Source organism: Cibotium barometz, chromosome 12 (genome assembly GCF_041138505.1).
Source record: "Cibotium barometz isolate CiBa-2024 chromosome 12, ASM4113850v1, whole genome shotgun sequence".
Taxonomy (NCBI): domain Eukaryota; kingdom Viridiplantae; phylum Streptophyta; class Polypodiopsida; order Cyatheales; family Cibotiaceae; genus Cibotium; species Cibotium barometz.
Genome location: NC_141057.1, coordinates 42,204,652 through 42,223,443, shown reverse-complemented (window position 1 = coordinate 42,223,443; position 18,792 = coordinate 42,204,652). Strand labels below are relative to the sequence as shown.

The 18,792-nt window shown below is 46.6% G+C and overlaps 1 protein-coding gene across 2 annotated transcripts in view; it reads right to left on the bottom strand.

Annotated features, from left to right (window-relative positions):
• Positions 1-18,792, bottom strand: part of LOC147633422 (mediator of RNA polymerase II transcription subunit 15a-like) — a 183,307-nt gene that overhangs the window by 91,006 nt on the left and 73,509 nt on the right. For both annotated transcript variants that reach the window (XM_086806491.1, XM_086806492.1), the window contains exons 6-7: positions 9,906-9,980; positions 8,517-9,788 (exon numbers count right to left, since the gene is read on the bottom strand). In XM_086806491.1, the coding sequence (XP_086662617.1) occupies positions 8,517-9,788; positions 9,906-9,980 (1,347 nt within the window). The remainder of the gene's footprint in view (positions 1-8,516; positions 9,789-9,905; positions 9,981-18,792) is intronic.

The following is an 18,792-nucleotide window of genomic DNA, read 5'->3' as shown; positions in this document are numbered from 1 at the left end:
ACTTGGATTTTTCAAAATTTACATGCAATCATGCAATCAAACCAAAGAGAGACAATGCTTTCAAGAGAACTCTTACATCAGCCTCCGTATTCTTGGGAAAAAAGAAAGATTCATCAGCATATGCCTGCACCACAAACTGCACCATCTACCATGGAAAGACCATGAAGTTGCCCATCTTATGTCAGTTTGTCCATGTAGAGGAGCATTCGGTGAGTCTCAATGGCATATAATAGCACACTAAGCAAACAACCCTGCCTAACAGATTTCCCAAGACGCCAAGAGGCTGAAAGTTCTCTGCCCACAATGCATTTAGTTGTTCCCTCTTGATGAAGCTAGAAAATGACATTTTTCATTCTAGGCCCAAAGCCCATTCTGTCCATTACCTGAGCTATGAAGTCCCAATGCACTGTGTCAAAGGCCTTGGCTATGTCCACCTCCATAATGAGAACATCCTGTTGCGTATACATAATCAACGCCTATGTGAGCATTTGCTATATTGTCAGTGATTTGTCTTCTAGGGGAAAATGCATACTACGCTGCATGTAAACCTGCATGTGACACCCTTTATTCCATTAACAAGCATCTTGGTGACCAAATTGTATATGACACTCATTAAGGAGATGGGAAACCAATCCGATATAGTTTCACTCAATTGTTTTTTGGACAGTGTTTTCAGCAAACCTTCTTTCCATGAGCATGGCAACTGTCCAACATTCCAACAGTGATTTACCATAGGATCGATTAGCAATTTCAAGATATCCAAAGACATTTGAAAGAACTCCGCAGTCAAACCATCTCCTCTCACACACTTTTTTAGTGAAACCATTGTCTCATTAAGAAAAAAGAAATATACATTCATAGCTATTCCAAACCAGAGCAGCTACTACTCAGTTCACAAATAGTGGAAAAACACTTCTAATTGCTAGAAGGAAAGTTCCCTGATTTCATGAGAATCTCGAAGGGATTGAAAAAGGGTTGTCCGGAAATAAACAAACAACTGGACAAAACCTCCAAAGAAAAGCAACTGATTCTAAGCATGATAGATAGTCCACAATGCCAGAATCTGGTCCAATCGAGGAAGTCTGTATAGTCTAGTAGGGGAGGAGAAAGGCAACCAAAAAGCAAGAACATTCGACCTAAATGCCTTCCCGGAAAACGAGCACGAAGATGTGCAGACAAATCATCAAGAAAATGGCGAAAGTGCGAACAATACCATAGAAGGTGAGGCATTGTCTCTATAGGATGAGAGCACCGTCTACAAGAAGCAATGGCAGTGCGCCTTCGTACCAAAAGAGATCCAACTAGGAATACCCAAACCAGACATCTCCACAGAAACAATCGTTGCTTCACGGGCAATCCACTCTTCCAAATTCTTTTCAATGCAACTTTCCACCAAGCAAGAGATTTTGACATATGCCGATTTCCAAAGACTATTTGCATGATCCTCAACCTAAGGTGGTAAGAGTACCGCTACAGACAAATTGCCAAATGATACAGGAGTATATCCTGCAAGATACCTATCAAAACTCCAATCTTGAATTCTGAGTGTTTCCTCAAGCATTGGGACTAGCTGAAAGGACTGCAATATTTCCGAAATGAGTCTCCAGATAGGCCTGTGATGCATCCCCAAATTGCATTGTCTGACTACAAGTGGGAAGATGAATACATATCCATTTTCATCCACGTCACATATGCGACGAATTTCCAATGTAGAAAGATTGTAGGCCTTCTTGGTTGAGACAAAGCAAGCGATGGATCAAACATCCTGCTCCAATGAATACTCTTTAAGAGTAGTGAGTTTCCCTGATTTGGAGGCCTACCTGACCATTGCAAGTGACGCAATATAGCTTGTCAATCTTCAATGAGAGCAGTCAAATATGGAGAGCCTGGAATACGACCATGAAAATGCCTAAAGATTATATCATCAAAATTGATGATCCAATGTCCATATGCATCTGTTTGCATATTAGTGTACACAGCTCCCAGCATGTGTGCCCATGGCTTCACTTGCTCTATAAATGCAAGTAGAAGAGTGGCTTTTCTCCCCAACATATGATAATGAATGTTAAGGACATTGAGCCCACCATGCATTTTGGGCAAACAAGTAAGGTCCTTTCCTAACAAACGTAACCCTTTTCTATCTACCTTGGTTTTCCACAGGCATACCATTGCTTTAAACATGAAATTATCAATTAGTTTGCTCGACCAAGGTAAGAGCGGAAGATAGAACTGGACATATGCTATGATTATCAATTGTACTATACGCAATCACATATATGTAGAGGCCATGTAGATAATTTCCAGTATTCTATTTTAGAGTGTAATTTTGCCATCATCCATTGAGTTCATCTTTCAAAGATGATTTCCAACCAACGGGATAACCAAGATGCTTGACTATCTCGATTCTCTTTAGATAGAATGATCTGACATGGCCACAAAAGCTGATGCCAATCATAATCTTTCAAAGGGAGCAACTTTGACTTTTGAAAATTTACATGTAATCCTGCAGCGAAAGCATAGAGGGACAGTACATCAGCCTCTGTATTCCTGGGAAAAAAGAAAGAGTCGTCAGCATATGCCTGTGCCACAAATTGTGTACCATCGGCCATGGAGAGACCATGTAGCTATCCATCTCGTGTCAATCTGTCAATGTAAAGGAGCATTGGGTGAGTCGCAATGGCATACAACAGTGCACTAAGCGGACAACCCTGCCAAACAGAATTCCCAAGATACCACGAGACTAAAAGTTCTCCACCAAAATGCATTTAGTTGAGCCCTCTTGATAAAGCAAAAAGATGACATTTTCATTTTAGGACCCAACTCCCATTCTATCCATAACCTGAGCTATGAACTCCCATTGTACTGTATCAAAAGCCTTAGCTATTTCCATCTGCATGATAAGAACATCCTGATCCATATACTTGGCATATTCAATGCCAATACACGCATTTGCTATGTTGTCAGTGATTTGTCTTGGAGTGACAAATCCTCACATACTGCGCACGATGCAAACCTGCATGTAGGACACCTTTTATTCTGTTAACAAGCATCTTGGTGACAAATTTATATACGACTGGCATTAAAGAGATAGGACGCCGATCTGATATGGCTTCACATAGCTATTTTTGGGCAATAATTTTAGCAAGCCTTCTTTCCATGAGAATGGCAAGCATCCAACATTCCAGCAGTGATTCACCATAAGCGAAATTGGCAATCTCAAAATATCCCCGAACATCTGAAAGGACTCCACGGTCAACCATCACAGCATGGAGACTTCCATTTACCTAGGCCTTTTAAAGCATCATCCAGTTCTACATCCGTGAAGGGCTCATCCATATTGTTAGCCTCTTGGCGTGTAATGATAGGCATAACCTGATCTAAGAAAATTTCTCGCGCATCAAGAGCCTCTTGAAAGTAGGGGAGGGGCAACAAAAATGAAGAGAAAAGAAATCATGGCAAGCCTCTGTAAGCTGTTTTTTTGTGCATGTCCAAGCACCATCTATTCTTTTGACTCTTGTAATGCATTGTTTTTGCCTAGAAGCATGGAGGTCTTTCAAAAAACATTTTGACGAGCAACCTTTATCAAGCAATGGCTTCTGCCTCACCCTAGTTTGCCATTTATTAAGCTTACGTTCATCATCATGACGAAGACAAATTTCAGATTGTGTTAACAGCTTCTACTCATCATTATTCAGCTTTCTAGAATGGTTGATTTCCGTGTACTCTTGTATTGCCAATTTTGCTTGTTCAGACACAGTGATATTGCTATGTATACGGAGAGCCATCCGTGCACAAACAAGACGCTTCCTGACGTCCGGGCTTATAGATGGGAATCAGTTTTCCGCCCTCATCCACGCATAGTGGGAGGTACCATAGGATCTGGAGGAGTGGCAATACTTTACAGGGAGGAGCTTCGTGACAAAATACATGTGGTACATAGAGATGCATATACCAGGTACATGTGGGTCCGAATATGCAGAGGGGGGCTCCGTGAGCTATATGTGGCGGTATGCTACTTTCCCCCAGCCCACTCCAGGTTTGCACCATTAGGAGAGTCGCCCTATATACCACTATATGATGATATCATGAGGTTTGCCAGCATGGGAGACATATTACTATTGGGAGACTTTAATGCACGTACAGGCACAGAGTAGACAGAGTTGTATGATACTCAAGAGGCTATGTACCGGGAGATCACGGCAGAGGATGTAGGGTTGCAGAGATACGCACACGATGAGGGGGAGATTACAGATTATGGTAGGCATTTTCTCACACTCAGGAGTGCACATGGGTTGGTCATATACAATGGCTTATCGAGATGGCAAGGATCAGATGCTCTCACACACTGGAACTCTAGAGGGGGAGCGAGCACAGTGGACCACTTGATGGGATCTCCTTCATTGATACCTGATGTGCGGGGTTTCACGATTTCCAGTAGGCCCATTGGCATAGCAGCCGATCATGCATACCTGAGTTTCACACTAGAAGGTAGATCCCCGAGAGATGGGCCAGCCACTCATCTACCTAGGTACCCGAGATATCAGTTTACACGTGAGACAGTTGGGGTTTATCGGGATGCAGTATCCGATGGCTTGTTCGCTTTAGACCCGCATAGCCCTCTGGACGAGATCACGAGAGGATTGGCAGGTGTACTACATGCATCCGCCTCATATGCGTTTTCCTGCACTATGATCCCTTCCACCCACCCCCGCAGCACTACCCCACAGAACAGTTGGTATGATGATGAGTGTCGTGAGACACGAGCACAGCTACAGCGTGAGATTGCCATTGGGTCTCACACGCATAGACAGGCTAGGATGATCTTTCGGCGCCTTGTGCGGAGGAAGAAACGAGCCTATCTGGCTAAGCTAGAGAAGGATCTACCAACTCTTCCTCGGGAAGGACAGCAAGAGGGCATGGAAGATGTTTCAGGAGAGAGCCTGGTACTCCGATTACTGCACCTGAGGCATGGCATACTTATGCTAGAGAGCTATATGATGCACCAGGACAGTCCCCCACCCCCCCTCCACTAGGAGCTAGACCGGCTACAGCACCTTTTTTACTATGCGGATGGTGCTAGATGCGATAGACAAGTTACAAAATGGAAAGGCACAGGATCATGATGGGCTAGTTGGAGAGCACTTCTCATATGCACGAGACACTTTGGCTCCGCTTATCGTACATGTGTTTAATCGTGCCATTTGTAAGGTTTCCCGACAAGCTGGACAGAGCATATCATTGTACCACTCTTTAAGAGTGGGGACCCCATGGTACCAGGCAACTACAGGACAATCATGATTGGTCATTACTTGGCCAAATTATATGGCTCTATATTGGAGTCGGAACTGAGCCGCTGGGCAGAGAGGCATGGTCATCGAGCACATGGACAAGCTGGCTTCAGGAGAGGATTTACTACCTTGGATCACATACTGACACTTCAGGCACTTATTGAAGAGGGCAGGGCACAGAAGAGAAGGATATACTGCTGCTTTGTGGACTTCCGCAAAGCCTTCGATACCGTACCACGTGCCAGGCTTATGCACAGATTGCATGACATTGAGTTACCCGAGGATATGCAGTGGGGGATATATGCTTTGTATGAGTCTGTGAGACAGGCAGAGTCCGAGCTCCAGGCGGACTATCTGATAGGGTGACCAGCACGATAGGGGTGAAGCACGGATGCCCGCTATCGCCCACCCTCTTTGGACTGTACATTGATGCGGTCTCTGATTATGTAGACAGATTGGGAGGCCTAGGGGCATGCCTGGCAGTAGTGTTGATACCCATTTTGTTATATGCTGATGATATTGTTCTAATCTTAGACTCTCCGGAGGGATTACAGAGACACCTGAATGCATTACAGGCCTTCTGTGCGGATAAAGATCGGACTGGGAACCTTGGGAAAACCAAGGTTATGGTGTTTAACACCACACAGGCATGGGTGACGAGATCAGAGCCTCAGTTCACTTTCCGAGGGGAGCCGGTAGAGTACGTCAGGTCATATGTCTACTTGGGAAAACCAAGGTTATGGTGTTTAACACCACACAGGTATGGGTGACGAGATCAGAGCCTCAGTTCACTTTCCGAGGGGAGCCGGTAGAGTACGTCAGGTTATATGTCTACTTGGGAGTTACTTTCACAGGACCGCGTTTCTCCCTGAAGGAGGCAGCAGCAACTAGATTAGCTCGAGGGCATGCAGCCTTGGGCGCACTTGAGAGGCACTGTGCACACATACAGTTTCAGGAGCCACGCACCAAATTGTGGCTATTTGATACACTTGTCACACCGACCCTCCTGTACGGAGCTCCAATTTGGGGGCCCAGTATATATCACAAATCTTAGAGAGGGACAGATGAGGGATGGAGCCAAATGGAGAGACCACTGAGTATGATAATTGCCCCCATGATTCGGAGCAAATCATCACTACCACGAGATTGCTCGGGCTGAGCTGGGTGCCCCACCAGTAGTAACCGAGGCCCCATTATAGGCAGTTACCTTTTTACAGCGGCTATGGGAGCTCCCTCAGCAGAGGTACTCCCGATTGGCAATGACCTCATCCATACAGTTGGCAGAGGATGGAGATACTCATTGTTGGTACGCTCAGATGAGATCATGGTTTGACCTACATGGTTTGCAGATAGAGGCACTACCACCCTTTCAGTACAGTCTGGATTGTCCATTTTTGGATCTCACCCGCTCAGAGCAAAACCGCGCGATCAGAATGGATATCATCAGAGTGGACACAGAGAGGACATGGACTAGCCCCCTTGAGCCCTTGGGCACGAAAATGGCTCATTACAAGAGCCATTTTCTACACCTCTCACCGGATGATTTTATCACCCGCCCGGCGTACATGGATGTACACCTATCACATGGGATACGTTGTGCCAAAACACTACATTCGCCGATGTACAGTCTATTATGAGATCCGAGGGAGATATCACTGCCTCTTCCGAGAGGGTTTTGGGCCGTTACGCAGGGTCATGGACTTTGAGGATCAGAGATGCCTGGGATTGTTTCTACTTGAGCTCAGGAGACACAAAGAGACCCTCTTGGCAGACAGGAGGCCAAGCCATGATGTACCTAGACAGAGGACCCTTACAGATTTCTTCGGCACCAGCAACCCAGCCCACACACCTCCTGATACCTCCTCCATTGGGCCATCAGGGCACCGACCACGCTCCTAGAGAGTCATCACTGATAGAGCAGTTATCTTATGTCGTGCTCGTCGGCCACGCCCACCAAGATCCCGACCACGGCATCCTCACCATCACCAGATCGAAGCCATTATTGCTCGGCATCGGAGGTGCCTACCTCGCTTCTACAACCTCTCCATTCTAGACAGCCCCATGGCGGAGATACTTGATCTAAGGAGAGGGCAACACTTCAACTGATCAGCATACATGGATCTACCTCATATACATTTTTTAGTATTTTCCAGTATTTTCTACTCAGTATCATCTCGGAGTCTTACAATTCTGTTCTTATAACTGTAGGACAATCAGTTTATTGTACTTTTTAGTCTCATTTAGTTGCTCTCTTTGATGAGACACCAACTTCAGATGTATTCTCAATTTTGGTCTCATAGGCCACTATGGCCTCTTAGAGACGTTAATATATCATTTCATTTCCTCCATATACCACCTTCCATAGTCCTGTATCACAGCTTGCATTCACCACACAAAGCTGAACCAAGCAAAATCTATATCCTCTTGCATGTGCATCAGAAGAGGACGCACTATTGTATGTACCAAATCAGCAAAAAGAGCATGCGACAAATAACTGTTATTAATCATGAGCAATCTTTTATGAGGTAAGGGACAATCATTGTCAGCCATGCCAAAGTACAGAGCAAGCCATACTGGTGAATGATCAGAAAGGTGCAATGTATGATCAATCCACATCTTACATGTGTATGTATCATATTGAGCAGCATTGAGAAGGTACTATCTATCCAAACGTGCCCAGTAATGCAAAACAGCATTATGATGAAAAGTATAACCCTTTGAATAAGGCATGAGTTGTGTCCACAAATCGCATGCATCCAAAGAAGTCATTGTTTACCTTTCATAGGCCATCATATGAGAGCAGTGAGAGGTGTTATCATGAAAGTCACGCAAATTATTAAAATCCCCTGTGATGAAAGCATTCGAAATCCATGGGTATGCGCTTAAGGAGCGCCACATCTCAGCTCTATATGCTGAAGTTTGCAAAGCATAAACACTCGCAAATTCATAGAGTTCTCCTTGAATCATACATTGTACCACTAGCCAACGGCCATTCGAATCATTGTGGGCTAATATAGTCTGTAAATCATGCTTAACCGTTATGAGGGTACCAGAAAAAGTTTGAGACCTCCATAGAAAATTTGATATCCAGAGAAGACTCCTTGTCTTCCAGCAAAACTATGTTGATTATGCTCACACACGCACACCCACAAACATTTCTACCAGCACTTGTTCTTATTTGGTCAACTGAAAACATATACAGAAGTAGATAATATGAAAAGAACGTACCACTTTAACAATGCGCTCCATTGGAGGTTCAGTTATAGTCTGCCTCTCTTCTGAAAGTCCAGGAAGGCACGCTTGTGCACGATCTTGACTACTCATATTCTGTGGGCTTGGGGTGTAATCAGGCAGCAGTGGTGACACAGAAAAGCCTGGTGTACCGATAAAAGACTGTACATTGCTTGAATTAGTTGGATTAGAAGTAAGAGTATGACCACTTGCTCCTATAACTGTAGAGATAGCAGGTGTCAGTGGTTTTAGTCCTGAATCTTCCTGCAATGGTGCAGGGGAAGAAATCGTAAAAGGTAGTGTCGCTGCCTGCACAGAGGTTCCGTTTTTTGGAATGTGAAGGGAAGAAGTGTTGATGTTTTGTAGATCTCTCTGAGGCGACGTTTGTGGGGGGGAAGACAGTTGTGGTGAAGAAGCAGTCTCTGAAGACAGGGCCTTTTGCTGCTGCTGTATTGCCCGTGAACTAAGCTGCGGGTACTGCTGATGAAGTAGCATTTGTTTCATGGCTGCCTGTTTGGCCGCTTTGTTGTCACTAATGGCCTCCTGTATCGGCTGAAGCTGTTGAGTTTGCTGTGCTTCCATGAGCTGGGTGGGCTGTTGCTGTTTCCACTGTATTTGGTCCTGCTGCAGTTGCAGTTGCCGTTGCTGCAGTTGCTTGAGCTGCTCTTGATCCTTCAGCATTCGTGCTTGAAGCACTTGTTGTTCTTGTTGCATTACTTGCTGCTGCATCCCATTTGACTGCAAAGCATTCATACTACTCTGCCCAAAAGGCACTAAGTTGTTTTGAAGTAGAGCATTTGCATTGGCAGCTTGCAAGCCATTTAGTAGACCAGATTGAGCTGTATTGACAATGTTATGCTGCATTGAGGGCATATTTGATTGCAAAATGCTCAAAGAGTTGTTTGAAGGATTGTTAGATTGTGGATCTGGTGTCCCCAGAAGTGGTGCACCAGCTTGCTGTGTCGGTTGCACCAGCTTATCCTGTTGCAGGCTCTGAGATAGCTGGTGTGCTTGTTGCTGGACTGCCTGAACTTGACCCTGACTCGTCGGTGGTGGTGGTGGTGATGGTGTTTGCTGTTGTTGTTGGGGAGCCTGTTTGCGGCGCTTGAAAGTCTCCATTATGTTAACAATTTGCTTCTCAAATGCGTCGACCTTATCTTGCTTGAAGTCCTCAGGCAGACTTCCTTTGGGAGCCATGAGGTACGGAAGCATTCGTTTCAGAACATTCTTGTAGTGAGACAGCTTCACATGTTGATCTTGTGGCATAGGCTAATCAAAACTCAAAAACAAAAAAAATGAGGTGCAACATCAATTATACCACAATAATTATTAGATTTTTTCTTGTTTTTCATGAATATGCGTCAGAGCAAGGTAATAGTAGTGTACCTGTTGGCTTCTTGCTGCAAGCAAGTTACACAGGTCCTTCAAATCATGAAGATATTTTTCGTTCAATGCTTGCATCTGCACCAAAAAAAGTGAATTAAGGATTGAATTGCCTTGAACAATAATAGCACCCATGCTACTGTCATGTTTCTATGTTCCTAGTATTCCATGATGAGCTTCCATGGACAGTTTTGTACCACCCAACTGAGACAGCTATGTTTATGTTTTGTTTCTGTTTTGTTTTCCATTCCATGATGAGATATGCCATGGACATTATTGTATCACTTTGGTCTCATAGCCCATTGGATCTTTAGTAGATGCTTAATATATCTTTCTCTCTCTCTCTCTCTCTCTCTCTCTCTCTCTCTCTCTCTCCCCATTATGGTACTGGTTGGAGCTAGACAGATCTGCATTGCATTCTTGTATACCCTACACATATAGGTTGCATAATGAGCCTTTAGCAGTAGTGCTCCATCCATCACCCCCCCCCCCCACTAGCTCAATACTTTCATAGTTTATTTCATGTTTATTTTGTCCTTTTTTTCTGGACATCCAGAGGACATTGACAGTTGTACATTGATCTGTCTCATAGGTCGAGTTCGGCCTCTAGTAGACGTTAATACAGCTTTCTCTCTCTCTCTCTCTCTCTCTCTCTCTCTCTCTCTCTCTTCGCTGCCTTTCTCTCTCTGTTCGCCCCCCGCGCCTTTTACCACCCACCCTTGCCTCCCCACTTGCAGCTGGCGATCTATGGGGGCCACCAGCTGAGGACCAAAATCAGTACTAGAAGGGGGACCCCTTCAGTCCAACATGGACAGCTCGCCGGCAACAAGGACTAGAGGTGAGAAGGAGAGGAAATACAGCTCGATTGGGGCAAGCACACAGAAGATCGACGACCCCCATATCAAAACATGCCTGACCATCATGAGAGAAGTATGCAAAATGCAGGATACGGACATTGAGCACTTACAAAAGAAGCTTGGGGAGAACAAGGATAGTAATGACCTTACGCGTGAGTTGCGTGCCTCCATGCAAGAGGAGATGGATAGGTGGAAGGTAGACATGCAGGCATACATGGCAACTCAGTTAAGCAAGATGTAGGAGGAAATGGTCCAAATGTTGGACACAAAAACCAGCCACCACACCTCACTAATCACGGAGCTGGAGGCCCAAGTCCCCACCCTTTAAGTGGACTTGAGGGCAACTATCCCTCAATGATGAGCTGAATACACTTAGAGAGGAAATGAAGACCCTCCAGGAACACGAGGAGAAGAAGGCAAATGAGGCAACCACATGGGTTCAGGTGATTAAGAAGACACAGAAACAAGTGGAAGAAGCGGTCAGCAGTATTGAGGTTGCCAAGAAGCAACGGAACCCACCATCATCCCCAAACATCATCAATGACACACTCGAAGAGGAGAAAAGAAGGAAGATTAGGGCATTGAATGTGAGAGTGGTGGGATGGAAGGAAGGAGCCTCACCGAAAGAGGACGCCATAGCACTATGCAGAAAGCTAGAAATCGCTAATATCCCCTTCCTCAAGGCATGGAGGGTGGGCAAAGACACCACCAAGGAACACGCACTCATCCTCAAGTTTGCAGGGTTGGAGGCGAGGCAAGCATTCCTTACCAAAAGGCGGGCACTAAAAGGAGAAAAGACTTACCTCGAAGACGATCTCACACTAGTACAGGTGGCACACAAGAGGGAGTGCATGCCACGCATCTTGGATGCATGGAAGGTAGGGAAATGGGCAGTCTACAGAGATGGGAGGGTGATCATCACCGAGTGATGTGCCCAATGACGATGTGAGACCTATGAGACCAAGCTAGAGATTGCGGTTTGGAACTGCAATGGCGCCTTGAGGACAGATGCAGGTCTGTCCGAGGAGACATTTAGAGAGAGAGACTTGGTCTTATACTCAGAGACACATCAGTGCCAGGGGAGTCACCTTCCAGAGGTGAGAGGATACAGATGGGAGCCTGTTCACCGCCCACCCCCACGCACAATAGGGGGTACCCGGGGGTCGGGAGGGGTGGCTTTACTATACAAGGAGGAGCTTTAACATGTGATACAGGTGGTCGGACGGGATGAGGCCACACGGTTTTTGTGGGTGAGGATCCAAACAGAGAGGGCCCGAGACATCTACCTTGTAGTGTGCTACTTTGCACCCTCCAATTCTAAATATGCCACCCATGGAGAGTCCCCGTACCTGCCCCTTTATGATGACATTATGAAGTTTTCCAGTCTAGGGGACATCCTCCTGGCTGGAGACTTCAATGCCCGCACCACAGGTGCACAAGTACCCTTCTTTGAGACGGATGATCCCATGTACCAGGAGATTGACACGGTGGGTACGGATCTAGAGCAGACATCACAGGATACAGCAGCCCACACAGACTATGGAGAGTATCTCTTAGCCCTCGACGGGGCTCATAGGCTAGCCATTTATAATGGCCTGGCTAGATGGCCTAGATCCAACTCCTTCACCTCCTACCCCTTCAAACATGGAGCCAGTATAGTGGACTATCTAATGGGATCCCTCTCTTTGATCCCATTCATTCCTGAGTTTACCATCTCACCTCGCCCCATCAGTGTTGCAGCTGACCATGCATACCTAGCCTTCTCCCTCACATGCCAATACACCATCCAACCACCTCCTTTACCCCATCACCGTCCAAGATACCACTTCACCAGAGAGACCTCTTCCATCTATTCTGATCACGTCTACCACATCCACTGCGACCTCGAGCCCCACATCCCACTTGGTGTGCTTACCACATGCCTCTCAGCCACCCTCCATACGTCCGCTGCAGTCGCCTTCTCGCACTCCAAAGCCACCCCTACATCACCAAGAGGGACTATCCCACAGAATAGCTGGTACGATGAGGAATGTAGTGATACCTGAGCCCGTCTACATCGGGAGATGGCACTAGGATCCACCACTCACCAACAGGCGCAAGTGATCTTTCGACATCTCACACAGAGAAAGAAGAGAGCCTACCTAGCCAGGCTTGAGCAGGAGCTATACCAGCTATTTCTTGGAAGGTACTGTAAGGAGGCCTGGAGAATCTTCAAGGATCATCGCCATCCGACTCCAATTTCCTCACCCAGCACCTGGCACACCTATGCCACCTCTCTCTACCATGTGCCCCCGAGCAGCCACCTCTCCCCCATCCACTCGAACCTCGTCCCCCACATTCTCCCTTCTTTCACCTCAGCATGGTGAGAGATGCTATTGACAGGATGCAAACTGGGAGAGCACAGGATCATGATGGACTTCTCACCGAGCATTTCTCCCATGCTAGGGACATGCTAGCCCCTTTACTGGTTCACATGTTTAACAAGGCTTTATGTGAGGGCTTCTCGGTCAACTGGTCATCGAATACTATTGTACCTATCTTGAAAGCAGGTGACCCCATGGACCCCAACAACTACAGGACTATCATGATTGGTCACACCTTGGCCAAGATTTATGGTTCAATTTTGGAGCATGATCTTAGTAGATGGTCCGAGGATCAGAGACTCAAAGCACTGGGGCAGGCAGGCTTCAAGAGAGGCCACTCCACACTAGATCATATCTTTACACTAGAGGGGATCATTGAGGAGGGGAGAGCTCACGGGCATCAGATATACTGCTGCTTTTTGGATTTTCGCAACGCTTTTGATACAGTCCTACGGGCCAGAATGACGAGGAGACTGCAGGATATGGGAGTGCCAACACAGATGGCCTTCTACAGAGATCACCTCCTATGCCTGACAGAGGATGGGTTCATCATCCGCCCACGCTCCATGGACACAAACCTATCCTTTGGGGTGAGATGTGCGATCGGCCAGATCCGCACCTCGTCCCACCAGCTGAGAGTGGAGACTACCAGATATGGGCCTAGAGCGGCCGCACCAGAGGACAGGATATGCCAAATCTGTCACACAGAGCCTGAGACAGAGGATCATTACATATGCCGATGCCCTGTATACTATGAGATTCAGGGGAGGTTCCACTACCTCTTCCGAGCTGGGTTCGGACCACTTTCCAGGATCATGGACTTCCTGGATCAGAGATGCCTGGGACTTTTTCTTCTAGAGCTCCGTAGACACAGGGAGTCCTTAGTGAGATTCACATCAGCTGTACTTGCTCGAGGACCAGCACTGAGAGCTCTCACCGACTTCCTCCATAACAGCACTCCGAGGGCCAATCCACCGATCCTACTCATACCACAAGCTAGTCCAGGAACTCAGCCGAGAGGTATGACACTCAACAAAGCCACTGAGTTATGCAAAGCTCGACGCCCCAGACACCATGGCCCTCGCCCACGGCCACGCCACCACAGAAGGATCCGGGCCATCATCACCCATCATCGCAGGACCTTCTCACGCCAGCTCAGTATTACCACCTTGAGCACCATGTCACAGTGGCCCATGAGGGATGTATTAGGGTGATATGAGAGCTCTCTACTCATGTACCTAGATCAGATTTTATAGTTCTCTCTCTCTCTCTCTCTCTCTCTCTCTCTCTCTCTCTCTCTCTACGGGTGCAGCCTGGACGACTGGAGCATGTTATGGTGAGGAGAGACATCATACTTCTGACAGAGACACATCACAGCCCAGAGAGAGGGCTACCTCGAGTAGAGGGATTCCAGTGGGAGTCAGCATACAAGAGGACCACACGCCAGGGTACCTCGAGAGGGTCGGGGGGAGTAGTAGCTCTATTCAAACGGGAGCTACAGGGGAGACTGAGAGTGGTAGCACAGGATCCAGAGGCCAGATACATGTGGATCAGCTTACAGCTCTCACAGGACAGGGTTATATACATAGCCCTATGTTACTTTCCTCCATCAGGATCCTCCTATGTCATTACAGAGGACATGCCACAGGAGGAGGAGATAGGAGCCTCGCCATACACTTGTCTGTCAGAGGAGATTATGCATTATTCTACACTAGGGGAAGTATCTCTCACGGGTGACTTCAATGCCCACACACAAAGCAAACAGTGTGAGGTGAATGACTATGATGACATAAAGATCCTACACCCTGTGGATCCAATAAGGAACACTGGCCAAGCATGATAATCAGCCATGGACACTCTTGTGGAGAAATGTCGTATCAACTGACGCATATAAACATCAAAAACTTCATGTTCCAAAAAAGTGTGATTTAAGCGCACAGGCAAGCATCCCAACAAGCCTTTATATGCATCCACAAGATGATAGACCATTTCAAACACAAGCGGCCAATGATCCGACAAAACCTGTTGCTGATCAACCATCATAGTAAGAACCTCTGGCAAAAAGAGATCTTGATGTAAAATATACATCCTATCCAATCTAGCATAAGTGCCCCGAAACTGTTGTGAGGCATAAGTGTAGCCCCTTTCATCTGGATGCAACCAAGACCACATGTCTTGTTTTAGCGACCTTGCTGCAAAAGCTTCCCATGCCATTCTCTCCGGGCCATCCATTACAAAATAAGGCGACATGGCTTGCTCCCTGGAGACACACATATTAAAGTCTCCCATCACAAAGCCAGGATGAGAGATTGAAAGAGCACACAAGTCATTCCACAGCAAACGGCGTGCACGAGCATTATTTGGAGCATACACCCCTAACAACAATAAAGGAGTATCATTCCAAACAATCTGTATCACTAGAAATCTTCCATGAACATCTTGAATCACAAGAGAAGGCTAAAACTGCGAACGAACAGCAAACATAACACCTAATTGCGAAGCAGGATGTCCGCTGTAGAAAACATGAAACCCCTTATATACATAGGCTTTGCCAGCCAACTTATGCTGCTTATGTTCAACTGCACACAAAATATCCCAACCATGACAAAAAGTTGTACGCCAAAGCCTGAACTGCTTTTGGCACGAAGAAATACCCTTTACATTCCATTGTACAATTTTCATAAGCCTTCCCAAAACAGGAATCAACAAGGCCGTGTACTAGGCCCAGGACAATCTGCCAAATCACGAACCTTTTGAAGCATTGCATTTTTAGACATGGTATTTGTGATCTCAGACTGCCCTCGGAGTTCCCGAGAAAGTGCCTAAGGGTATTGATCATCCCATGGCGAGATGACCTCACCCTTCGAACCAAACACAACAGGCAATTGTTGTTGTGCTTCTTTTGTTAGGCGACTTCTAATAGGATAGCGTTCTACTCTATCCACCCCAAGACCCCCTGTACCCTGAGAAAGTTGGCCTCCCGGCCTCTCAAACCTGGTCTGTTGTTGCTGGGCACCTGAACCCAAAGGGCGACGAGCATATGTATGTAAGGGCCCCTGATGAGTACGCAAAGGTCCCCGCCAAACAGCATCTGAGAAATCCCCCCGCGCGGCAACAAATCGTGTCTTTTTACCACATACTTCCACCCATGGCTGCTCAACCTCATTCTGAACATCCACATGTGCATCCATGTGCCGGGCATCATGTAAAGGAGCATCATGCTCATCTTCCACGAGCAACTGCCCACCATTAACGATATCCTTGGTAGCAACAACTTGTTCTTTCTTAGGACATTCGCAAACAAAGTGGCCCATCTCACCACATTTGAAACAGTGGCCAGCCAATGTATCCCACCTCAATTCATACATTAAAGGTTGCAGCCCAGCCATATTGACACGCAAATGTGTCGGCCTAGGTCTCCCGGTATCCCACAACATGCGTAGACGATTTCGGTTTCTAGATGTCATTCGAGGCACCACCAAGACATCACCGATACCTCGCATGAGACCTGGTAAAACACGCCAAAACATTGGTGGGAATTGTTTCACTTCAACCCAAACTGGGCAAGCCTGGCGCAACATATCTTGGTACTCTGCCATAGGCATCCACGGAACCACATGAACCAACTGCCCATCCAAAAAGAGTGGCACCTGCTCCAAGACTGCCCTACGGGCTTCCGAAGTGCGAAAAAGTATTTCATAAAAGCCTCTGGGACCATCATAAATCTCCTCAAGTGCCTCAGGCGACACCAAGCGGCCCAACCATGCTCTAAGACGAGGTAACAACGGAATACGTCCAGTAAAGAAGAAGATAGCAGCACGATCATGAAAATCTGCTAGCTGTTGTAGCAACAAAGGAGTCTCCATGCATACATCAGCCACACCACCATTATCTACTGCAGCCATTTGCACACTATTTGCCTTCACATATTCTTGCAGAAGCTCACCAGTGATCTGCAGCAAACGTGCAAACTCCGGAGAAGGTACCTGAGAACTTTCCTCTGCATTCTCTCCAACATTCACCGGAGTGTAGCTTGCATCAACATCAAGCCTTTGACGTTTTTGTTGCTCCGAGCCATCTGAAGCATAACCCACATCTTTCTCGATCATCTCCTCAATAAGATCCATGTTAAGGCTATTGGCAACCATGCCACCAACAGCAGCAGCCGGGTCATCCAAATCCATGTACAAAAGCAAGGAAAACCCGTTCTCTCAAACCCTAATTCAACACCTGAAAACCCTAATTCAGCAACTGCAAACCCTTGAATAGTTGCTTGAACCCTCGCTGCACTCTTGAGAAAACCTGCAAACCTGAATTTTTTTTTTATTTTTTGTCTTTAATCTTCTTCCACTGCTTCCTGAAACCCTAGAGCCGGAAACCCTCTTTATAAGATACAGAGAGCCTTTGTAGTCTTCTCCTCGACTGTCTGCACAAATACCCGAAATCTCTCCCGGTGGCTCCACAGAGCAAATCCGTCCCCACAACGGGCAGTTTCACTTGCGAGAAGCACCCATCTCTCTCTCTCTCTCTCTCTCTCTCTCTCTCTCTCTCTCTCTCTCTCTCTCTCTCTCTCTCTCTCACACACACACACACAAGCCCTGAGGTAGAGCAGAAGCAGAAGCTCGATTATGAACAAGAACTAGCGACGACCAGCAAGTGGGAAGGACCAACAAGAGGGCGGAGGCGGCGGGGCAACGGCAGAACTGGGCGCCTCGGCAGGCGGTAGGCCTCTATAGTAGTGCCGCCTAGACAGTCGAGCGGAGATGGCCGAGCTGCATTTCCAATACGACTCTCTCTCTCTCTCTCTCTCTCTCTCTCTCTTTTTTTCGTGAAATGGTGTTTTATATTATATGTAAAAATGTACATCAGCCACATGGCTCACACAGAACCTATGGCCCAAAAAACCCCCCACAAAAGATCCTCTAAAGGATTATGACCATGCAAACCTGTACACTAATAAGAAAGCCTCCTAGCCAAATAAGCATCCCAGATAAAAGCATCAAAGATGAGCCAGCCGAGCCGCCGTAGACCATAACGAAATAACATCTGCATCCAGTAGCTGAGCTGAGAGAAGAGAAGAAAACTGTCAAAGCAGCAAACCGCGGATACGTAGAATGTGCCCATGTATTCCAGACAAGGAATCAAAGATGAACCCATTCCGTGTAGTCCAAATATGCCAAAGTCCTGTCCATCTAAGGAAATGGAATATCACAAGGTGACTGTCCGAAGTAATGACTTGAGGACAAATCCCAAATATCCACTGATGAGCCGAAACAGTAGACCTCTCTACTGCCTCCCAAACGCGAGAGACAAAAGACCAAATCTGACGGGCCACTGGACAACTCATGAACAGATGCATAACTGTTTCAGTGCATGTCGTGCAGAAGAAGCAAGAGGCCAATGTAATTTTACGACGGCTGAGCTGATCCCGTGTAGGTAACCCTCCCACCAACATCCTCCAAATGAAAACCTTACCTTGGTAAGGGAGTTTAGACTGCCAACCACGCATAAGAGTTTTCTTCCACCATGATTTAGACTTGTGCAATCCCCACACCTTATTGGCCTTGGCTGAAACCCAATCTTTCTCTGATACGGGCTTATGATAGACCTGGTTAGCTGAAAATGATATCAATTCATACATTAAAGGTTGCAGCCCAGCCATATTGACAC